We start from the raw sequence: 19,159 nt of genomic DNA on the forward strand, positions 1-19,159 counted from the left end.
TGCCATTTTCCAAAATGGCAGCTCTATAATGATGTGTTTTAGTCATCACAATGGTAATTTATTTTAACTTAGTTTATGTTTCAGGTTTTCCATCGATTCAAATTCCTAAACATGAGCAGAGGTTCTTTACCTCCTGACAGAATGTCACTAACTACAAAATCTGAAGACTCCTTCAACAAAGAAAAATGTGTCATATGCCAAACTAATCTGAAAGAAAAGCTAACATCAACTGCAAGTGGACAGAAGAGAGTTTGAGATGCTGCAGAAATATTGCAAGACGACATTCACAAAAGATTGAAACTGAAGGGTGAAGAGAAACAAATATTTTATCATTGTAAACACAAGTGCTACACGTTGTATACAATGGAAAAAAGGATGGAAAAAAATTGGCAAAAATAGCAGAAACCAGTAAATCACAACAAGAATTTAAGTCCTCTGAGAAAGCCAAGACAGCAAAACCCAATGCCCATCCACTTAGAAGATCGATGGCTACCTGTCATCCACCTCCAACAACTGATCAGAAAGCAGAGGATCTTCAATGTGTTATCTGTGGTTTAGCCAGAACAAGGACCAAAGGGATTGACAAAAGAACAAAGTACAGAGTATGTGAGTCTCAAAGAGCAAACATGTTTTTATCTGCAGCTAGTTTCTTCCAAGATTAAGTTTTCAGTTGAGCAGCTGATCTTAACAACGAGTGAATGTATTTGCAGTGGATTTGTATGCCCATCCAGACTGCATGAATGAAAAATGAATGTACAATGGGCTCCCAGCAGCAACGTAACTGTCAGCCTTCAGTTAAGTTTGTACTCTTTGAAAAAGCAAATTAAGTTTTAAAGCCACTCTTGAGTGCTGGCTGTGGGTGAGATCAGAGAAACCATGGGCAACATTGATGAAACTGATGTTTCTGGTGACAATGTACAATGACAGAATACGTTTATGTCAGTCTAACAAAAAGAATGAGCCACTTATGGAGTTCTCAGCTGATTTGACTCCTGAAGTTCTTGCTGCCAAAATAAGATCATATGATGCAGTAAGATCAGCAGGAATTGCCCTAAAAGATGTAGATTTTGGAAATAATTACATATTTTTTGATGCCCCAGAGCTCTGTCAACAAGAATGCCTGATGTTGCCTTAACATTTTTACATCATTTTTTAATATCAGCGAACAAAACGAAAGTTCTTGAGTTTGGAACAGACGCCGACAACATTGATGGTGGCTTTGAAGATATAAGCGAAGAAGTAGAAGACAATTCAACGATCTGACAGGCTTATGCTGTGCAAATGTACTGTCTTTTCCAAATCATGTTTTCTGAATTACATCACGGCAAAAAGAAAACTCTGCTAGACATGATGACTGCCCACGCAATCTATGATAAGTGTAAAAGTACAGAGCTAATCACTTGAATGAAAATGATTGGTGTATCAACAAGTTATGATGACATAGTACTGAGCAGGAATATGTTAGCAGCTCATGCTGTAAAATCTTGTGAATCAAACAGCACACCACTTCCAAGTCGCTTTATCAGGAAAGGATTTGCAATTGCTGCTCTTCATAGTTTTGATTTTGATTCTTTGTCTGGAACATCTAGCACACATAATAGTAAGATGGTGCTTTTTAAAAAAAAATGTACCAGTGAAGTAGCTGCTGGAAAACAAGCTGCATCAGCTGTAGACATAAACAAACAAAGCTTCAAACTTATAACCCAACTTCCTTACCAACGTGTGCAGAATCACTAACAAGCTATCAACACGTCCCAGTCTAGCAGAAAGTTTCAAAGTGGTTGAGGACATGGATCTTCTGCCCGATGTTGCAGTCTGCAAAGTTGGTTTAACTGAATTTAGCATATTGCTATTCTGTGCGAACTGAAGGATGAATAAAAGCCAGTTCCTCTGTGGGCTGGAATTCATGCTCTGATCTCCCAGAATGTCATCCCTCTGAAGAAGGTTGGGTTTTTACCAGTAATACAATCTCCTTTAACAAACTACACACCAGTATACACAGCTTTAAAAAATGGCAAAAATGTGCATGTTTTCTGTGATGAAGAGGTTTTCCGTATTGTAGTTGACATTTTGTGTACAATTCAGTAGAATTTGATGATCTTTATCTAATTATGGGTGTTTTCCACATGACAAAAGTTGTGTTGGGGTGTGCAGGAAGTTATCTCAGTGGATTTGTCATAGACAATGCACTTATTGAGGCTGAAATCTTTGGAAGCAAAACTGTCCAGCCAGTATTGAGCTGAACTCATGTTTGTTTGTTACAAGGTTTAGTCATCATATCTGCCACAATAGAAAAATTGTGTTAGAATGCTTTCTGGAACAAGAATGACAAATTAGGTTTTGCATATCTTATCTTAGAGGTGAACAAGGCGCAGGATGCACTTCTTTCAAAAGACATTATGCAAAGCCAGGCAATGTTCAGCACACTCAGGCCAAAATCTGAAAACCTGAAAATTAAGTTTGTAGAGTTTGTCAAAGAATGTGTTGAAAAATCAGAACTTTGCAAGTACTAGGGAAATGTGTTACACATGATAGCTCTACAGAAAAACTTGGTACATGGTGATCAGGAAGGTGATTGGGAACTACACGTGAAGACTATGTAGTCATTGATCACTGTATTTCACGAATACTACCTGAGATATAGGTCCTGGTATTTGGAAAGAATGAAGAAGCTAGAGAATCGAAAAACCATACCTCTACAGAAAATTAATCCAAAGTCATATTGTGGGGAAAGACAGGAAGGTTCAATGCTGGTGTTCCAGATATGAAATTGGAACAGATTATCCAGAGATCACAAAAAAGCTTGAAGGGAATTGTTCGTCAGACACGTAAAAGTGAAAATGTTGCACAATGGCAGCTATTTTACCATGAAGTCCTTTCTGTTTGCAATGTTTTCAAAGAGATGACAAATTCAAAATTAATGGACCATTGTGAAACTGTTCCTCACCATGAACTTGTGGGAAAAACAGGTGAACGTTTTAATAAACATGTTGACAGCCTTCTCAATTTCATGCACCAGCAAAGAACTCCCTTTGAAATGACTGAGCCTGTGCGACTACACAACTTTGTGGACAAACAATACATGGATAATGATATAAAACCATGTCTACTAGATATCCTGGAACATGGATCGAAACTATACACAGAACTGAAGCAGGAGAGATTTGTATTGAAAGAAAAAAAAGCTGTTTGACATAATCACTAAAGCTAAACTTCCATGCTTTAATTGACATAGTAAGAGTTTTAGCCACTAAAAAACAGGTTACAAAAAACAACTTTCACAAGCACAGAGAGATGGATGTAGCAAAAAAAAGGAGTAAATTTTTTAAGGACATTTTGTCACATGATCTTCTTCCAAAAAACACATTATTTGATGGAGATGCTGCAACCAAACCAGTGAAGCACAAACTCATACAAGAGCTTGAAAAAAAACGTTCACCTGAAGAATTTCAACTCAAAAAGGTTTCCTCATTGAAAACTACTGTTGTGACTATATGTCAAAATTGCGAATGGTCAAGATTTCATCCATGCAAAACTTCGGAGAGGTTGTTCAGAGTGTTATAGAGTCAGTGTGCACCTTGAGTGTGCACCTTGCAAGAACTGCACATTGTCTTTGACAGTGAACTTGAACTATCTGTCAAACAATGTGAGAGTATCAGACAAATGTCTACAAGTGGAACAAACTGACCTTGCCTGCATTGAAAATCCGACACCAATACCTGTGCAACTTAATAAATTCTGGTCATCAACATCGAACAAGATAAACTTGGAGATGTTAACTTGCCAAAACATTCCTGATGCTTCAGTGAACACTGAATTTCCAAGTATTGCAAGTGGAATGATTGTCAATGAGGAGTTGGTGCCTGCAGAGATATATTCAAAAGGTACAGGCCATATTGTTCCACAACTTAACAGCAAATTAGAGGAAGCTGACCTTCGTGTTGTGCCGCATGTTGAGTGGGCTGTTAGAAATGGTTCCAATCAAGTCACTGTACTGTAAAATGACACAGATGTTATCATTGTGCTACTTAAATTTGTTGCAATGTTCATAAATCAAGGATTGTCAGAGTTATGGATATGGCATGGAACAGGAGAGAAAAGACACTTAATCCCACTTCATATTCTGTACAAGAAACTTGACCCAGAGATGGCAAGTGTTCGTATCAAGGCACATATTCTTACAGGTGATTACACAATGGGCAAAATTGGAACAAAGCCTGGAGCTTCAACTGATGAACCTGTGAAATTTCTAAAAGGATTTGCTGAGACAGAAGAAGAATGGAAGAATGTGGCTTTAAAGATATAGAAAATACCTTGTGCATGAGTGGAAAACGAGTTCTGACTGTCACACATTTGATGATCTTTGGTACAGTGAGATCAAGAGATCAGTCCCTCTAAGTGACCTTCCATCAACATCATATTCTGCGCGTGGACACATTAAAATTGCGTTCTAGTTGATAAGAAAAATACCTCTCTGAAGAAGAGCAGTTATCAAGGGGGAGCAGAGAGAATGTCTGAAAATCAAAGGTGGGAGCATAGACTGTGGACTTTGGGGTACACCTGCAGGCCAAGATATGGACAGATGAATAAAGTGAGGGAGGTGAGCAATGGAGTGGAAGAAGGGAAAACATTTTCACTAATGAGTGTGGAGGTACAGCTGAAACTAGAAGTGAAGACAATAAAAAAGGGAGCAGCACTCTAAGTCAGCCCATGGAATTCAGCTATTGAAGAAAAACAGTGCTAAGCAAGGTAACAAGTGGGTTGCACAGGGAGCAGCACACATACCTCAAATATTGTAACCTGAAGGTTAGAAGTCGGTGATCAAACTGTACAAACAGAGTTCAGCAAAGACAAAGAAATGGAGAGAGAATGCAGAGAAGGGAAGTAAAACTGAGGTCTGCTTCAGAGAGACTGCAGAGACCCACACCTGAGCCTTTCAAAAATAAACAAGTAACATCTTCCAATCTGAGGACCTGTGACTGTGGCTTCGTAGCTATAGGTTAAGAAGGCAGAAATGTGTTTTGGCATTGCTGGCATTTTAGTGTGGCCCCTGTCAAACACCAGGAAACACTGAAAACATCCACAGATCTTACCTCCTAGAGATGCCATGGGTGGTGATTGAGTCAATATGAAAGGAAGTGGTATCAGTCAACCACATTTAGTTTATAGGACGGCAGAAAGGACAGTTTCATCGACTAGAGCGTTCACCTTCTCACAACATCAGTAGACAGCAGCATCAGGAGAGTGCAGAAAACGGACTGCACACTGGACAAGTTAGCAGTTCAGAATTGGTTTGGGCATCTTTGTACTGAACAGCATAAACAAATAGGGCAATTAGGTCTAAAAGGAAACTCATAACATTAAAGATTAAATATGTGAGAAGACTTTGAGAGGGACATAAGGTGACAGCATGAACACCCAAGAAGAACTCTCAGGCTTCGGCAGACAGCAGCAGACTCAAATAGGAATAGACTTACTCCAAGTTTCAAAAGTGTCTCACTAATTAAAAAAGTCCAGTAGTTTTCAATTGGTCCTCCAGGTGGGCTCGTCTTATGCACAAGATTCAGCATCCAATGGTAGCTGATGACACCATCAAGTTTGCAATAATTCCATATTTTCCCAGGGAAAACACATGATCATCTCGATGAATTCAAACAGCTTCATCAAAATATTACATTTTCTAGCTCTTCAGCGGTCCGATGGTGGGATTCCTAGGTGAAAGAATGGTGTTCTGATCCTTGACAAATGTGTGACTACAGGACAACACCCGAACACGCATGACGTATGAACCTCCCTGAAATAGGATACATTGGAAGGCAAGGTCCTCCAGTATCACTTGAGAGCATTAGGCCTCACATGTATGCTTGAGAATGTTTTAAGCAGGGACAGTTAGAACAGACCTGACGAAGGGCCCTAGACACACAGGGCTCATTGAGAAGAGCCAAAACATGTTGGCTTACGTCTAGGGTCCATTGGACCACTGTGCGCAGATGAGACCCAAAATAATCTATTTTTATTCATACCTTTGGTACCCTTAAATAAAGAACATCCTTGGGGTCTACCAACAAGTAATTTTATATACAATAGATCTGGATCCCTGCTTCTATCCAGCTGATATTTTATATAAGTAATCCTGTGAATTTTGGTTAAGTCAGCTCTGGTAGTACCCTCTTACCATGGTGTGGATAGACGGATCAGTGGGTGAGGCATCTACTCCAGTTATTGGATGAATCCATAGGCTGACTGTAGGGGACTTTAATGGCACTCTACAGACAAAAATGTTCGATCTTGTTTCTTGTCTTACTATAGTTTTGGTGGCTCAGCTTCTTTGATGTGTATGATGGTATAGTTTTGGAGAGTCTTTCTCTCACACCCTATTTGTGGGAATATGTTACTGTCTTGTTCGACTGCTATACCAAATATTGTTACTTAGTTAACACTGAAACATGTTCTCAGTCTTTAATACAATACTGCAAAAATGAATCTTCAGGCCTAGTCTAGCTAAGAAAGCCTAAATGCACATTAATAAAATTAATAGACAGAAATCCTATTGTGTACCTTACAATTTAAATCATATATGAAAAGCAAATTATTTTTCTGTAAAAAATATTTATGAGATATTAGAATACAATTTAAATGTGCATTTATTTTTCTGCACATATGTAAATCTTAGTAATAAGTTAATTTAATTCAATATAAGTACGATTATTCATGATCATTTAGTACTCTTAGTATACTTCAATTCTACTGTTTCTCTTAAAGATAATACTTTTAAGGTTAATTCTTATCAATAATTCACTCAAATATAAGTGCACAATATCTTTCATTTTAAAACGTGATGTCAAAAATGAATGGAGGCTACATTGTCCACCATATTTCAAATGTGCACAATTTATATTTCCATGCTAATTTCCCTGTTAGGCGTTTAAATTAAGGTTTGTAAGTCACCATATCCTAACTTCTATGCCCCTACTGTATTAGTAAAATTTGATCTCTTTCACACCCAAGAGGTAGCATTGGGTCCAGACATGTAGTTGCAGTGGATAGCCGTCTCAAAAAAGGGCAACTGTGGGTGCTGAAGATCTGACAGATAGTGTCAGAAGCGATGCCAGACAGATGCACAGGGTCCTGGGAGGTTGTATAAGTTTCAGAGCAGGGAGAGAGGGTGATATGCTATGAGTTTGTGTTACACTAGTAGATTCCAAGATGGCGGAAAAACATGACAGTTGCTCTGCCAGATTAAAAAAAGACCTGGAGAGTTCCAGACGAGGACACAGAGCCTGCATGTCTGGCTTCCATGATAGAATGCTTGTAAAATCTGCGGAGCCCAGCATGAGACGTACCATGCAAGTGATGGTGGCAGCAGGACCAGAGGAGTAAAGATACAGGTTGGGAACACAATGTAGCACCACTCCTCCCCTGGTGAGCTCTGTGCAAGCATGGCTTGTCAGCTGAATGGTGCAACCAGGTCCTATTTAAATCACATAGCAATAAAGAACTAATCACTGAGAACTACTTTTGAAATTATCAAAATGATTACCAGTTTAAAAGTTCATGGATACACCCAGAATACAAAACATGATCACCCAGACCTAGCAAAAACATCAGCTATGAAGGGCCACCAGTCAAAAGTGTAAATAGAATCTAAAATACAAAAACAATATCAAAACATTGTATCAACTATATTTAAATGTCGAGCCCTTAGCAATCAAGTGCTCTGTATATTTTTCATTGCATGTCACTACAATGGTTAAAATATTCAAGACATTTGCAGCATATAAACTTTGGGTAAAGATGAGCGCTCACCATTCCACCATATCACGGTCCCTTAGAATCCCTTTTATTTCTTCTCTGCATTTGCCCTGGTGATCGGGGTTCTTGGCTATGCAGTACAGTATCCAGGAGATCCCACTGGCTGTTGTGTCGTGGCCCTCAAACATGAAGGTGTCCACTTCGGCACGCAAGTCTTCATCGGATAACCCTTCTCCATTTTCATCCTGTTGGGGTTTAAATGATACAATCTGTTTGTCTAATACAACACTTTTTCGTGTCAGGTCGTTCTGTGACACCCTGCAACTGGACTAGACATTTGTATCACCTACTAATACATAGGCTGCATCACAAAATCAGAAATAGGTCACAAAACGTCAGTGCACTATTTGCAACCACTTAATGTGTTCTGTTTTTTTATTACATTGGCCTCAAGGTGAGATAATGAGAGGTAAGTGTGAAACAGGAGTTGGGAGATGAGGTCGGCTTTATCAAAGGATTGTCATCACACAAAATCAGGACCATACTTAGCTGCTATGTTGTATTCAATTGCATATGATTATTTTTGTTCTGATAGAGCGGAAACTTCCCTATGCCTCAAAGGACAGGCCCCTGATTGACATGGCAGAATTCTCACTTTATTTGACTAGATACCAGGATGGGTGCCACAGCATTTAATTTCATAGGTTACTGCAATGTCTGATGGGCACAACAGGACACCTATTTTATGTCATGTGAGAATAGCAAGCCTGACAAGCTGCAAGACATTCCCATTATTTGTAAAGAAATTTAGACATTGCTTCCAGTCAAATGGGATCCTAATCATACTTGGACATGTACACTGATCAGAATCACCAGCATATTGTTTTAAATAGGTTAACTTATAATAGATCCCACAAGAGTCACATGTGGATATTCTGAAGTGGATACTATGTATGTCTTGCCATATGTGGATATTCTCTATGGCTATCACAGGAGTCTTGTCACATGTTGATAGTTTACTGTGGGCATCAAGCAAGCGTTGTCTTGAACAGATAGATATGTTTTGTTGGAAACCAGACAAGTGATGTCATAAGTGGAAAGGCAAGTATTTTCATATGTGGATAGTCATCAGGGAGCACCATGCTGGATGTGTCTTATGTCCTCTAGTAGACATCACACGGGAGACTTGTCTTAAGTATGTGGGCTTTAGTGGGCACTACAGAAGACTTTTCTTATCCAGGCACCAGAAACGTCTTGTTGTGGAAGAGTTCCTGTGGATACAATGGACACCACAGAGAACTTGTCATATGCTGATCATCTCTTGTAGACACCACAGGAGGCCTGTCATATACAAGTTTTTTCAGACAGCAGAGAATTATTTTTCGAAGAGGAAGCCTCAGACACATTATGTGTCATGCTTCATCATAGGCAACCTCTCCCCACAATAGGAAGATGATACCGCTAAATAAGGTACTACTGGTCAACAAATCATCCAAATGTAATTAAAAATACCAAGGGGTACCCAGGTTATCACCTTTATTGGTGAGAACCTTTAGTATATCTATAAACTACAACCATGATGGACTATGAGCCTAATGCCTCAATCGTTCCTAGTAAGCTAACATAGTTCTGCCCTTAATTACTGCCTATACCAGTCATGGGCATTACCCGGCAAGCTCTGGGTGAAAAGGCACGATGTGCCTATTGACAAATGTGTGACTACAGAGAACATCATCCATGCCCAGAACAGGGGTATATGGTATCCCTGAAGTTAGGGTACTAATCGAACCCACATGGTAGCAGTCACCTTGTTCTCACTTTTGCACATTTTGCATCAGTGATTAGGTAATTCCATTAGGGGTCCTTAGTCCTAGAGTTAGAAGGTAAGACTTACAATACAACTCTTTCAAACACTGGAGCAATCTCTTCCTGACAATAAGATTTTCTGGTGATAGTAATGACTATACCAACCCATCTACAAGCACTCAACACACACGCATCACCAATATTTGTTATGTTTCATACTACATCACTGATCCCCTTCTGTAAACGTCTATTACCCTGCTACTACGCATCATTGTTTCCATCATAACTTGCGTACTCCAACAGACCATCCCAACTTTGTATTCTTGGCTTATGTTTGCTCTCTTCCCCTGCTATGTGCAGCACTACTTTGTCCACCCAGGCTATGCAGGCCCTAGAAACTCAGAACAAATAAAACACCTAAGCCTCACAGAAAAAATAACACTTATGGCAAGAGAGAGAAAGAAAGACAGAAGCAGTAAGGAAAGAGGTAATCACTTGGGAGAAAATAGTGAACAATGAGAAGACAGGTGAACACTGAGCAGTAGATAAGAGGAACTGAGAATATAATGAACAAAGAAAGGAGATCACAAAAGTAAGGCTATGAAGCATTCAGTCAGTACTAATGGAACCAGTTCCAAAATCTGAGTGATATTATCATAAATCAAAATCATAAAATATATACCAGCAATTAAAGCCCTCAAACCTGCTGAGCAGTGGTGGCTCCAGCAACATCCCTACCTTTCCCGTTCTAGCCCATATCCACTCAGAAAATGAAAAGGAACACAGATAGAAAATAAACTGCATGGCAGAAATGTTATGGGGCCAGAAAAGGGAGTGAACACTGAGGAGATGATGGAGACCATGAAAGAGAAGAGAGGTAATACTAAAAGAAAGCGAGAGAAGAGCGATGAGTAGAAAAGATGGCGAACTGAGGGAAATTGAGAGAACGCAGAATGGGAAAGGAATAGGGGTGGAACTAGAGAGATAACTGAAGAGAACTGACAAAAGCAAAAGTGAAAGAAACAGTACTACTGTTATGATAATGCCATTCCACCAAGTAGAATAAGCTTTGAGGAAGGTTACTGTAGCCTAGCTGTGTCAGCTTCATAAGTATACAGGGGCCCAGAGAATCCTGATAACTTACACACTATTCAAACCAATGGATACTTTTCCACTGAAATGCTCTTAAGTCAATGCAAAGACACAGTTCACCAGACTGTTTTAGCTAGCACTATGCTATGTGAAAGTCAGAGACTTGCATCGACATGAGTGATTATCTCATTATCCTGCATTTTTTTAAAGACTGGTGAGAATTCGTATCTTACACTGTAAAGTACATTGCATAGTTTGTGTCTGATAGGAACAACATCCTCCTTGACTTTAATGTTGTGAACAAAATTCTTGCTCGTGCCTACTATATCATTTGAACATTTCTTTCCAAGGTTTCGTCTCAGTGATGAGTTGTTAAGAGCAACAGGATGTTTGAGACCTGGCCTAATGATCAAACCAAAATCAGCTTGGTGCCACCAATTCAAAACATTGAATGGTCTTGGTCTAAATACAAATGTCCAACCAAGAATATCTTACTAAATCAATCCTGTGACCTTCAGATGCAGTGGTAATGAAATCTGGGGATAAAAAAACCTTTGTTAAAAACTAAGCTTTTTAGATTTTTAAATGGAAATGAAAATGTCACTTACCCAGTGTACATCTGTTCGTGGCATCAGTCGCTGAGATTCACATGGTCTGCATAGCTCGCCATCTGGTGTTGGGTCGGAGTGTTACAAGTTGTTTTTCTTCGAAGAAGTGTTTTCGAGTCACTGGACCGAGTGACTCCTCCTTCTGTGCTCATTGCGCATGGGCGTCGACTCCATCTTCGATTGTTTTCCCCGCAGAGGGTGAGGTAGGAGTTGTACTATAGTAATAGTGCCCGCGCAATGAAATGTGTAAGTATGTACCTATTAAAGGTTTAAATAATATATATACAAATGTACAAAATTGAAGGTAACTTCTGAACTGCTACAGGCTTCCGGGGAGGTGGGTGGGCCCATGTGAATCTCAGCGACTGATGCCACGAACAGATGTACACTGGGTAAGTGACATTTTCAGTTCGATAGCATCTGTCGCTGTAGATACACATGGTCTGCATAGACTAGTAAGCAGTTATTTCCCCATAAGCAGTGGTTTAGCCTGTAGGAGTAGAAGTTGTCTGAAATAGAGTTCTTAATACAGCTTGACCTACTGCAGCTTGTTGTGCGGATAGCACATCTATACAGTAGTGTTTGGTGAATGTGTGAGGCGTAGACCATGTGGCTGCCTTACATATTTCATGCATTGGGATGTTTCCTAAAAAGGCCATTGAAGCACCTTTTTTCCTTGTTGAATGTGCCCTGGGAGAAATGGGCAGTTGTCTTTTTGCTTTAAGGTAGCAGATTTGGATGCATTTAACAATCCATCTGGCTATACCTTGTTTTGATATTGGGTTACCTGCATGAGGTTTTTGGAATGCAATAAATAGCTGTTTAGTCTTTCTGATGTTCTTTGTTCTGTCAATGTAGTACATTAATGCTCTTTTGACATCTAATGTATGTAGTGCTCTTTCAGCCACAGAATCTGGCTGTGGGAAAAAAACTGGTAGTTCTACCGTTTGATTTAGATGGAACGGTGAAATAACTTTTGGTAAAAATTTTGGATTAGGTCGTAGGACGACCTTATTTTTATGTATTTGTATAAAAGGTTCCTGTGTTGTGAACGCTTGAATTTCACTTACTCTTCTCAGAGATGTAATGGCGATGAGAAAGGCAACTTTCCAGGTTAGGAATTGTATTCCGCAAGAGTGCATGGGTTCGAAAGGTGGGCCCATGAGTCTTGTTAGGACCACGTTTAGGTTCCATGAAGGAACAGGTGGTGTTCTTGGTGGTATAATTCTTTTAAGACCTTCTATGAATGCTTTGATGACTGGTATCCTATACAAGGAAGTTGAATAGGTAGTCTGCAGGTATGCAGATATTGCTGCAAGGTGTATTTTAATAGAAGAGAAGGCTAGCTTTGCTTTTTGTAAATGGAGCAAGTAATTTACTATATGTTTTGGAGTTGCATTTAGTGGTTGTATCTGATTATGATGGCAGTAACAAACAAATCTTTTCCACTTACTTGCGTAGCAGTGTCTAGTGGCTGGCCTTCTGGCCTGCTTTATGACCTCCATACACTCTTGGCTAAGTTGTAAGTGTCCGAATTCTAGGATTTCAGGAGCCAGATTGCTAGATTCAGCGATGCTGGATCTGGGTGTCTGATCTGTTGGTTGTGTTGCGTTAACAGATCTGGTTTGTTCGGCAGTTTGATGTGGGGTACTACAGAAAGATCTAGCAGTGTTGTGTACCAGGGTTGTCTTGCCCACGTTGGTGCTATTAAAATGAGTTTGAGTTTGTTTTGACTCAATTTGTTTACTAGATAAGGGAGGAGAGAGAGAGGAGGAAAAGCGTAAGCAAATATTCCTGACCAGTTCATCCATAGGGCATTGCCTTGGGATTGCTTGTGTGGGTATCTGGACGCGAAGTTTTGGCATTTTGCGTTCTCTTTTGTTGCAAATAAGTCTATTTGAGGTGTTCCCCAGAGTGTGAAGTAGGTGTTCAGAATTTGTGGGTGGATTTCCCATTCGTGGACTTGCTGGTGATCTCGAGAGAGATTGTCTGCCAGTTGATTCTGGATCCCTGGAATAAACTGTGCTATGAGGCGAATTTGATGGTGGATTGCCCACTTCCATATGTTTTGAGCTAATAAGCTTAACTGCGTTGAATGTGTTCCTCCTTGTTTGTTTAGATAATACATCGTTGTCATGTTGTCTGTTTTGACAAGGATGTATTTGTGGGTTATGATTGGTTGGAAAGCTTTTAGTGCTTGAAAAACTGCTAATAATTCTAGATGATTTATATGCAGTTTTGTTTGATGTATGTTCCATTGTCCTCTTATGTTGTGTTGATTGAGATGTGCTCCCCACCCTGTCATGGAAGCATCTGTTGTTATTACGTACTGTGGCACTGGGTCTTGGAAAGGCCGCCCTTTGTTTAAATTTATACTGTTCCACCATAGAAGCGAGAGGTAAGTTTGGCGGTCTATTAACACCAGATCTAGAAGGTGACCCTGTGCTTGAGACCACTGTGAGGCTAGGCACTGTTGTAAGGGCCTCATGTGCAGTCTTGCGTTTGGGACAATGGCTATGCATGATGACATCATGCCTAGGAGCTGTAGTATTGTTCTTGCTTGTATTGTTTGATTTGGAGACATGTGTTGAATGACTCTGTTGAAATTGTGAATTCTTTGTGGAGTTGGCGTTGCTACTCCTTTTGTCGTGTCTATTATGGCTCCTAGATATTGCTGTACTTTGCTTGGCTGAATGTTGGATTTTGCAAAGTTGACGGTGAACCCTAGTTTGTAGAGGGTTTGTATGACTTGATTTGTGTGGTTTGAGCATCGTGTGAGCGAACTGGTTTTGATTAGCCAGTCGTCTAGATACGGGAATACATGTATTTGCTGCCTTCTGATGTGTGCAGCGACTACTGCTAGGCACTTTGTGAATACCCTTGGAGCGGTTGTTAAACCGAAAGGCAATACTTTGAATTGGTAATGTATTCCTTTGAATACAAACCTTAGATATTTTCTGTGTGATTGATGTATTGGTATATGGAAATATGCGTCTTTGAGGTCTAGGGTTGTCATGTAGTTGTGTTTTTTGAGCAATGGTAACACTTCTTGTAGTGTGACCATGTGAAAATGGTCTGATTTGATGAATGTGTTTACTACCCTGAGGTCTAGAATTGGTCTCAGTGTTTTGTCCTTTTTTGGTATCAAGAAGTACAGTGAATAAACTCCTGTGTTTATTTGTGTGCTTGGTACTAATTCTATTGCATTTTTTTGCAGTAGTGCTTGGACTTCTATCTCTAGAAGCTGTGAATGGTGTTTTGATAAATTTTGTGATTTTGGTGGTATGTCTGGAGGGAATTGCAGGAATTCTATGCAATAACCATGTTGGATAATTGCTAGGACCCATGTGTCTGTAGTTATTTCCTCCCATGCTTCGTAATATTGACCTATCCTTCCCCCCACTGGTGTTGTGTGGGGGGGGTGAGTGATGTGTGAGTCACTGCTTGTTGGTAGTGGTTTTGGGGCTTTGAAATCTTCCTCTATTCCTAGGGAATTGCCCTCCTCTATACTGGCCCCGAAAGCCTCCCCTGTACTGTCCCTGGTAGGTGGACGGTGCGGACTGTGAGGTACTGGCTTGTGTGGCCTGACCCCGAAACCCTCCTCTAAAAGGTGTTTTGCGGAAGGTGGTATAAGATCCTCTGCTCTGCGGGGAGTAGAGTGCGCCCATGGCCTTGGCAGTGTCAGTGTCCTTTTTGAGCTTTTCTATGGCTGTGTCGACCTCCGGACCGAACAGAAGTTTTTCGTTTACTGGCATGTTAAGTACTGCCTGCTGAATTTCTGGCTTGAATCCAGACGTTCTGAGCCATGTGTGCCTACGGATGGTAACCGACGTATTAATGGTTCTTGCGGCTGTGTCTGCTGCATCCATAGAGGAGCGTATTTGATTGTTGGAAATGTTTTGACCCTCTTCAACAACCTGTTTTGCTCTTTTTTGCAGATCTTTTGGGAGATGTTCAATGAGATGCTGCATCTCATCCCAGTTGGCTCTGTCGTATCGCGCTAGCAGCGCTTGTGAGTTTGCGATGCGCCACTGGTTTGCTGCCTGGACAGCGACCCTCTTCCCGGCTGCATCGAACTTTCTGCTTTCTTTATCTGGGGGAGGTGCATCCCCAGAAGTGTGTGAATTTGCCCGTTTTCTGGCAGCCCCTACCACCACAGAATCTGGTGGCAGCTGAGAGGTGATGAATACAGGGTCCGTAGGAGGCGCCTTATACTTTTTGTCCACTCTAGGCGTTACTGCCCTACTTTTAACTGGCTCCTTGAAGATCTCCTTTGCATGGCGTAGCATGCCTGGGAGCATAGGCAGGCTTTGGTAGGAGCTGTGGGTGGAGGAGAGGGTGTTAAATAAAAAGTCATCCTCTACTTGTTCAGAGTGTAGTTCCACATTATGGAACTGAGCTGCTCTAGCCACCACTTGTGAATAGGCTGTGCTGTCCTCAGGTGGTGATGGCCTAGTTGGGTACGTGTCTGGGCTGTTATCAGACACTGGTGCATCGTACAAGTCCCACGCGTCTTGATCTTGGTCGTCGTGGCTCATGGCGGTGTGAGCTGGCGAATGTGACGGGGTGTAAGTTGGCGAAGCCGGAGTTACAGGTGGAGGCGAGGGAGGAGGTGTTACCGTCTTTGCTGTTTGTTGCTGAGAAGCCTCTCGTGCTACAAACTGAAGTGTTCTCTTTCTTTTGACAGGTGGAAGGGTACTGATCTTCCCTATCCCCTGCTGAATAAAGATACGCTTTTGCGTGTGATCCACTTCAGTGGATTGCAGTTCCTGTTCGAATCTGTGTCTTTTCATTTGTGAAGACATAGAAAGTTCTTCAGTATAGGAGCCTGAAACTGGGTCTGCTGGTGCTTTTTTCGGCTCCGAAAACCCTGTTGTTTGTTTTTTCGGCTCCGAGGTAACCTTCCTCTTCTTTTGTGCCGAAAAATCTTGGCCTCTATGGTCTTCGGCGCCACTGTCTCGGCGTCGATCCGTGTCGACACCGAACTCTCGGTGTCGATGCTTCTCTTTAGCACTCTCTCGGTCCCGAGGAGGCTGCGTGCCGGTGTCTCGACCGGAGTCGGACGATCTCGACACTGAATGGGCCTTTTTCGGTGCCGATTGTTGGTCACCGTGAATTTGGGTTGAGCCATGGCCGGTTGGCAGTGGCGTCCCCTGGGCCTTTTTTCCTTTTTTAATTTCTGATCTCGACGTCTTACTCACAGTTTTTGTATTGTCGAGTTCGTCGGAGTCTGAATCCTGGATGGAAAAGGATTCCTCCTGTTCCTCTTCTGTCTCGAACTGTCGATGCTCCTTTGGCGTGGACGCCATCTGCAGTCTTCTCGCTCGACGGTCGCGCAGAGTTTTTCGGGACCGGAACGCCCGACAGGCCTCACAGGATTCTTCGCTGTGCTCGGGTGACAGGCACAGGTTACAGACCGAGTGTTGGTCCGTATAGGGATATTTGTTGTGGCATTCAGGGCAGAATCGAAACGGGGTCCGTTCCATCGGCGTTGTTCTCCATGCGGTCGGGCCGACTAGGCCCCGACGGTGTGCCGAAATCTACCCCGAAGGGCACCGAAGCGCTTCGATGTTCAATGCGTTGTCGTATGTGTTTATCTGGAACCGGATCGCAACGATACCGTCGAAAATCTTCCGTTTTCAGCTATCTTTCCGTTCCGAAACTCGGAGCGACAGGAACACGTCCGAACCCGATGGCGGAAAGAAAACAATCGAAGATGGAGTCGACGCCCATGCGCAATGAGCACAGAAGGAGGAGTCACTCGGTCCAGTGACTCGAAAACACTTCTTCGAAGAAAAACAACTTGTAACACTCCGACCCAACACCAGATGGCGAGCTATGCAGACCATGTGTATCTACAGCGACAGATGCCATCGAACTAATTGTTATCCTTTGCAGCATGCCACAGGCTGCCCCTGCGTCAACACTTTTACGCGGTAGAGTTGCACACGCCACTTGCTAAAGCAGCAGCAGCAAAACCTTCATGCGGCGGGGTTCTTTTTTCCAAATAGGGTATAAATGTGCCTAAGCCATTGCTGCATGAGCTCCTACACACGGGGGACCTTATAAATACATAGAGGAAGTCAAAAGACAGCAGGTAGCCTGTCCAAGCTTGATAATATAGGCTGCGTGGAGGCAGGGCTTGTAGGCATTTAAGATTCCAGTGTACCCTCACACTTATGAAAAAAGTTCAATGGGTAGAAAGCATCTCTTGTAACACAAAGAAAAATTGGCAGTTGCTAGAGACGATATCCAACACTGCAGTAACTGTTGCAGCAAGTTGGGTACTAAATGATCCCTGGGCCCTTAAATGTAAACAAAAACAGTACCTGAGCAATGTAGATAATAAAGACAACAGCACAAATCCAGAAAGTAGTCAGCAGCTCATAGCCAAAATTGTTAAGATAATGCCAGTCCACCAAGTAAAATAATCCTTGAAGAAGCTTATAGTGGCACAGCAGTGTCAGCTTCATAGATAAACAAGCATTTTCAATGCAACGGGTCTCGTATTTGCTCGATTTAGAGCTATTAGCGGTGTAAAAAAAAAACGCAGCACGATCGCACTATGTAAAATGCAGCGCAATGGCGCTGCGTGGAAAATAAACAGATAAAGTAGTCCGGACCCCAGGCTCAAAACATCGAGCCTCGTATGTTTCCAGTAGTTTACCGGTGCTATGCAGGTGGGCTAAACACCGGAAAAGGCATGACTTATGCATGCCTTTCACAAATGAAAGCAAGCAGATTTTAAAAGGCAAGCCCGCAAACCAATGTAAGTGACTGACGTGGCATGGGCGTGGTTTGAAGCCCAAAGAGAGATTACTGAATGGATTGAGCGCTTTGCGCTCGCCCATAAAATGGGCCCAGAGGATCCTAATAATTGACACACTATTCAAACCATTTCATATAAGGTTCCAAGAAAGCTCAAAGAACCAACAACAACACTATACAATTGCATCATATAAGTAAAGACATCCTAAATGCAGATGCCATAACTACTTTTGTCAGTCAAGGCAAGACCTTGATGTATTGTTGTGATACTAGAGTCACTTGACCATGCGTATGTAAGGCAAGATATATTGTAGAGTGAGCTTGTTCTGTAGACAAGTGTGTATGTTAGCTCACTGCCCAGAGTGTCCTTTGATTACTGAGATCCTAGTAGTCTGCCCCTGTAAAAAGAGATTGAAGGCCATGTTTCATTGGAGGAAGCATGTAGTGATAGTGCTTTTGTGTTAGCACGGTGTTGTCTTTAGTTTGTTAAAACGTTCACAGTAAAATATGAGTTTTTTTAACTTGTGGTACGCAGAAAAGAATAAGATATTGCTCCTCAACATCTGTGCACAGCAAGTGGGCCTGAAGATCAACACAAGGAAATCAGTAATTATGCTGTCCAACATCCCAAAATTCACTAATCAAGGTGAATGAAGAGGACCTAGCCATGACTGAAGAGTTCACCTACCCAGGCAGTACTATCAAACATGATGGAGCAGCAGGCAGTGATATCAAGAATATATTGAACAAGGCCCAGAATGCCTTCAGGATGCTGAACTATGTGTGGAGGTCATCTCAGTGCAGCACAAACGTCAAGCTGAAGTTCTATAATTAGCTGTGTTCTGTCCACACTCTTGTATGGCTCGGAATGCTAGAGGATGGCAAAAAACAACAACAACAAACTGTCAGCCTTTCACACTGGTAACCTGAGAAGAACCATCTGAATTTTCTGGCTTCAAACCATCTGCAACCAGAAAGCTCACCAGATGCAAGCAAGAGAGCATGGGCACTATCATTTGGAGAAAAAGATGTTGATAAGACACACTAGCAGAAGGGACCAGCTTTCCACTGGACCCCAGAAGGCAAACGAAAAGAAGCAGGTCAAAGAACACCTGCAGGTGAACTGTGGAAAC

General features: G+C 41.7%; 1 protein-coding gene across 1 annotated transcript in view; it reads right to left on the bottom strand.

Annotated features, from left to right (window-relative positions):
* The window catches only part of LOC138293487 (cytochrome P450 4B1-like), a 229,601-nt gene that overhangs the window by 91,188 nt on the left and 119,254 nt on the right, over nucleotides 1–19,159 (bottom strand). The window contains exon 8 of the mRNA XM_069232725.1: nucleotides 7,807–7,997. Coding sequence (XP_069088826.1) covers nucleotides 7,807–7,997 — 191 coding nt within the window. The remainder of the gene's footprint in view (nucleotides 1–7,806; nucleotides 7,998–19,159) is intronic.

The sequence above is a fragment of the Pleurodeles waltl genome, chromosome 4_2, assembly GCF_031143425.1.
Source record: "Pleurodeles waltl isolate 20211129_DDA chromosome 4_2, aPleWal1.hap1.20221129, whole genome shotgun sequence".
In the NCBI taxonomy this organism is placed as follows: domain Eukaryota; kingdom Metazoa; phylum Chordata; class Amphibia; order Caudata; family Salamandridae; genus Pleurodeles; species Pleurodeles waltl.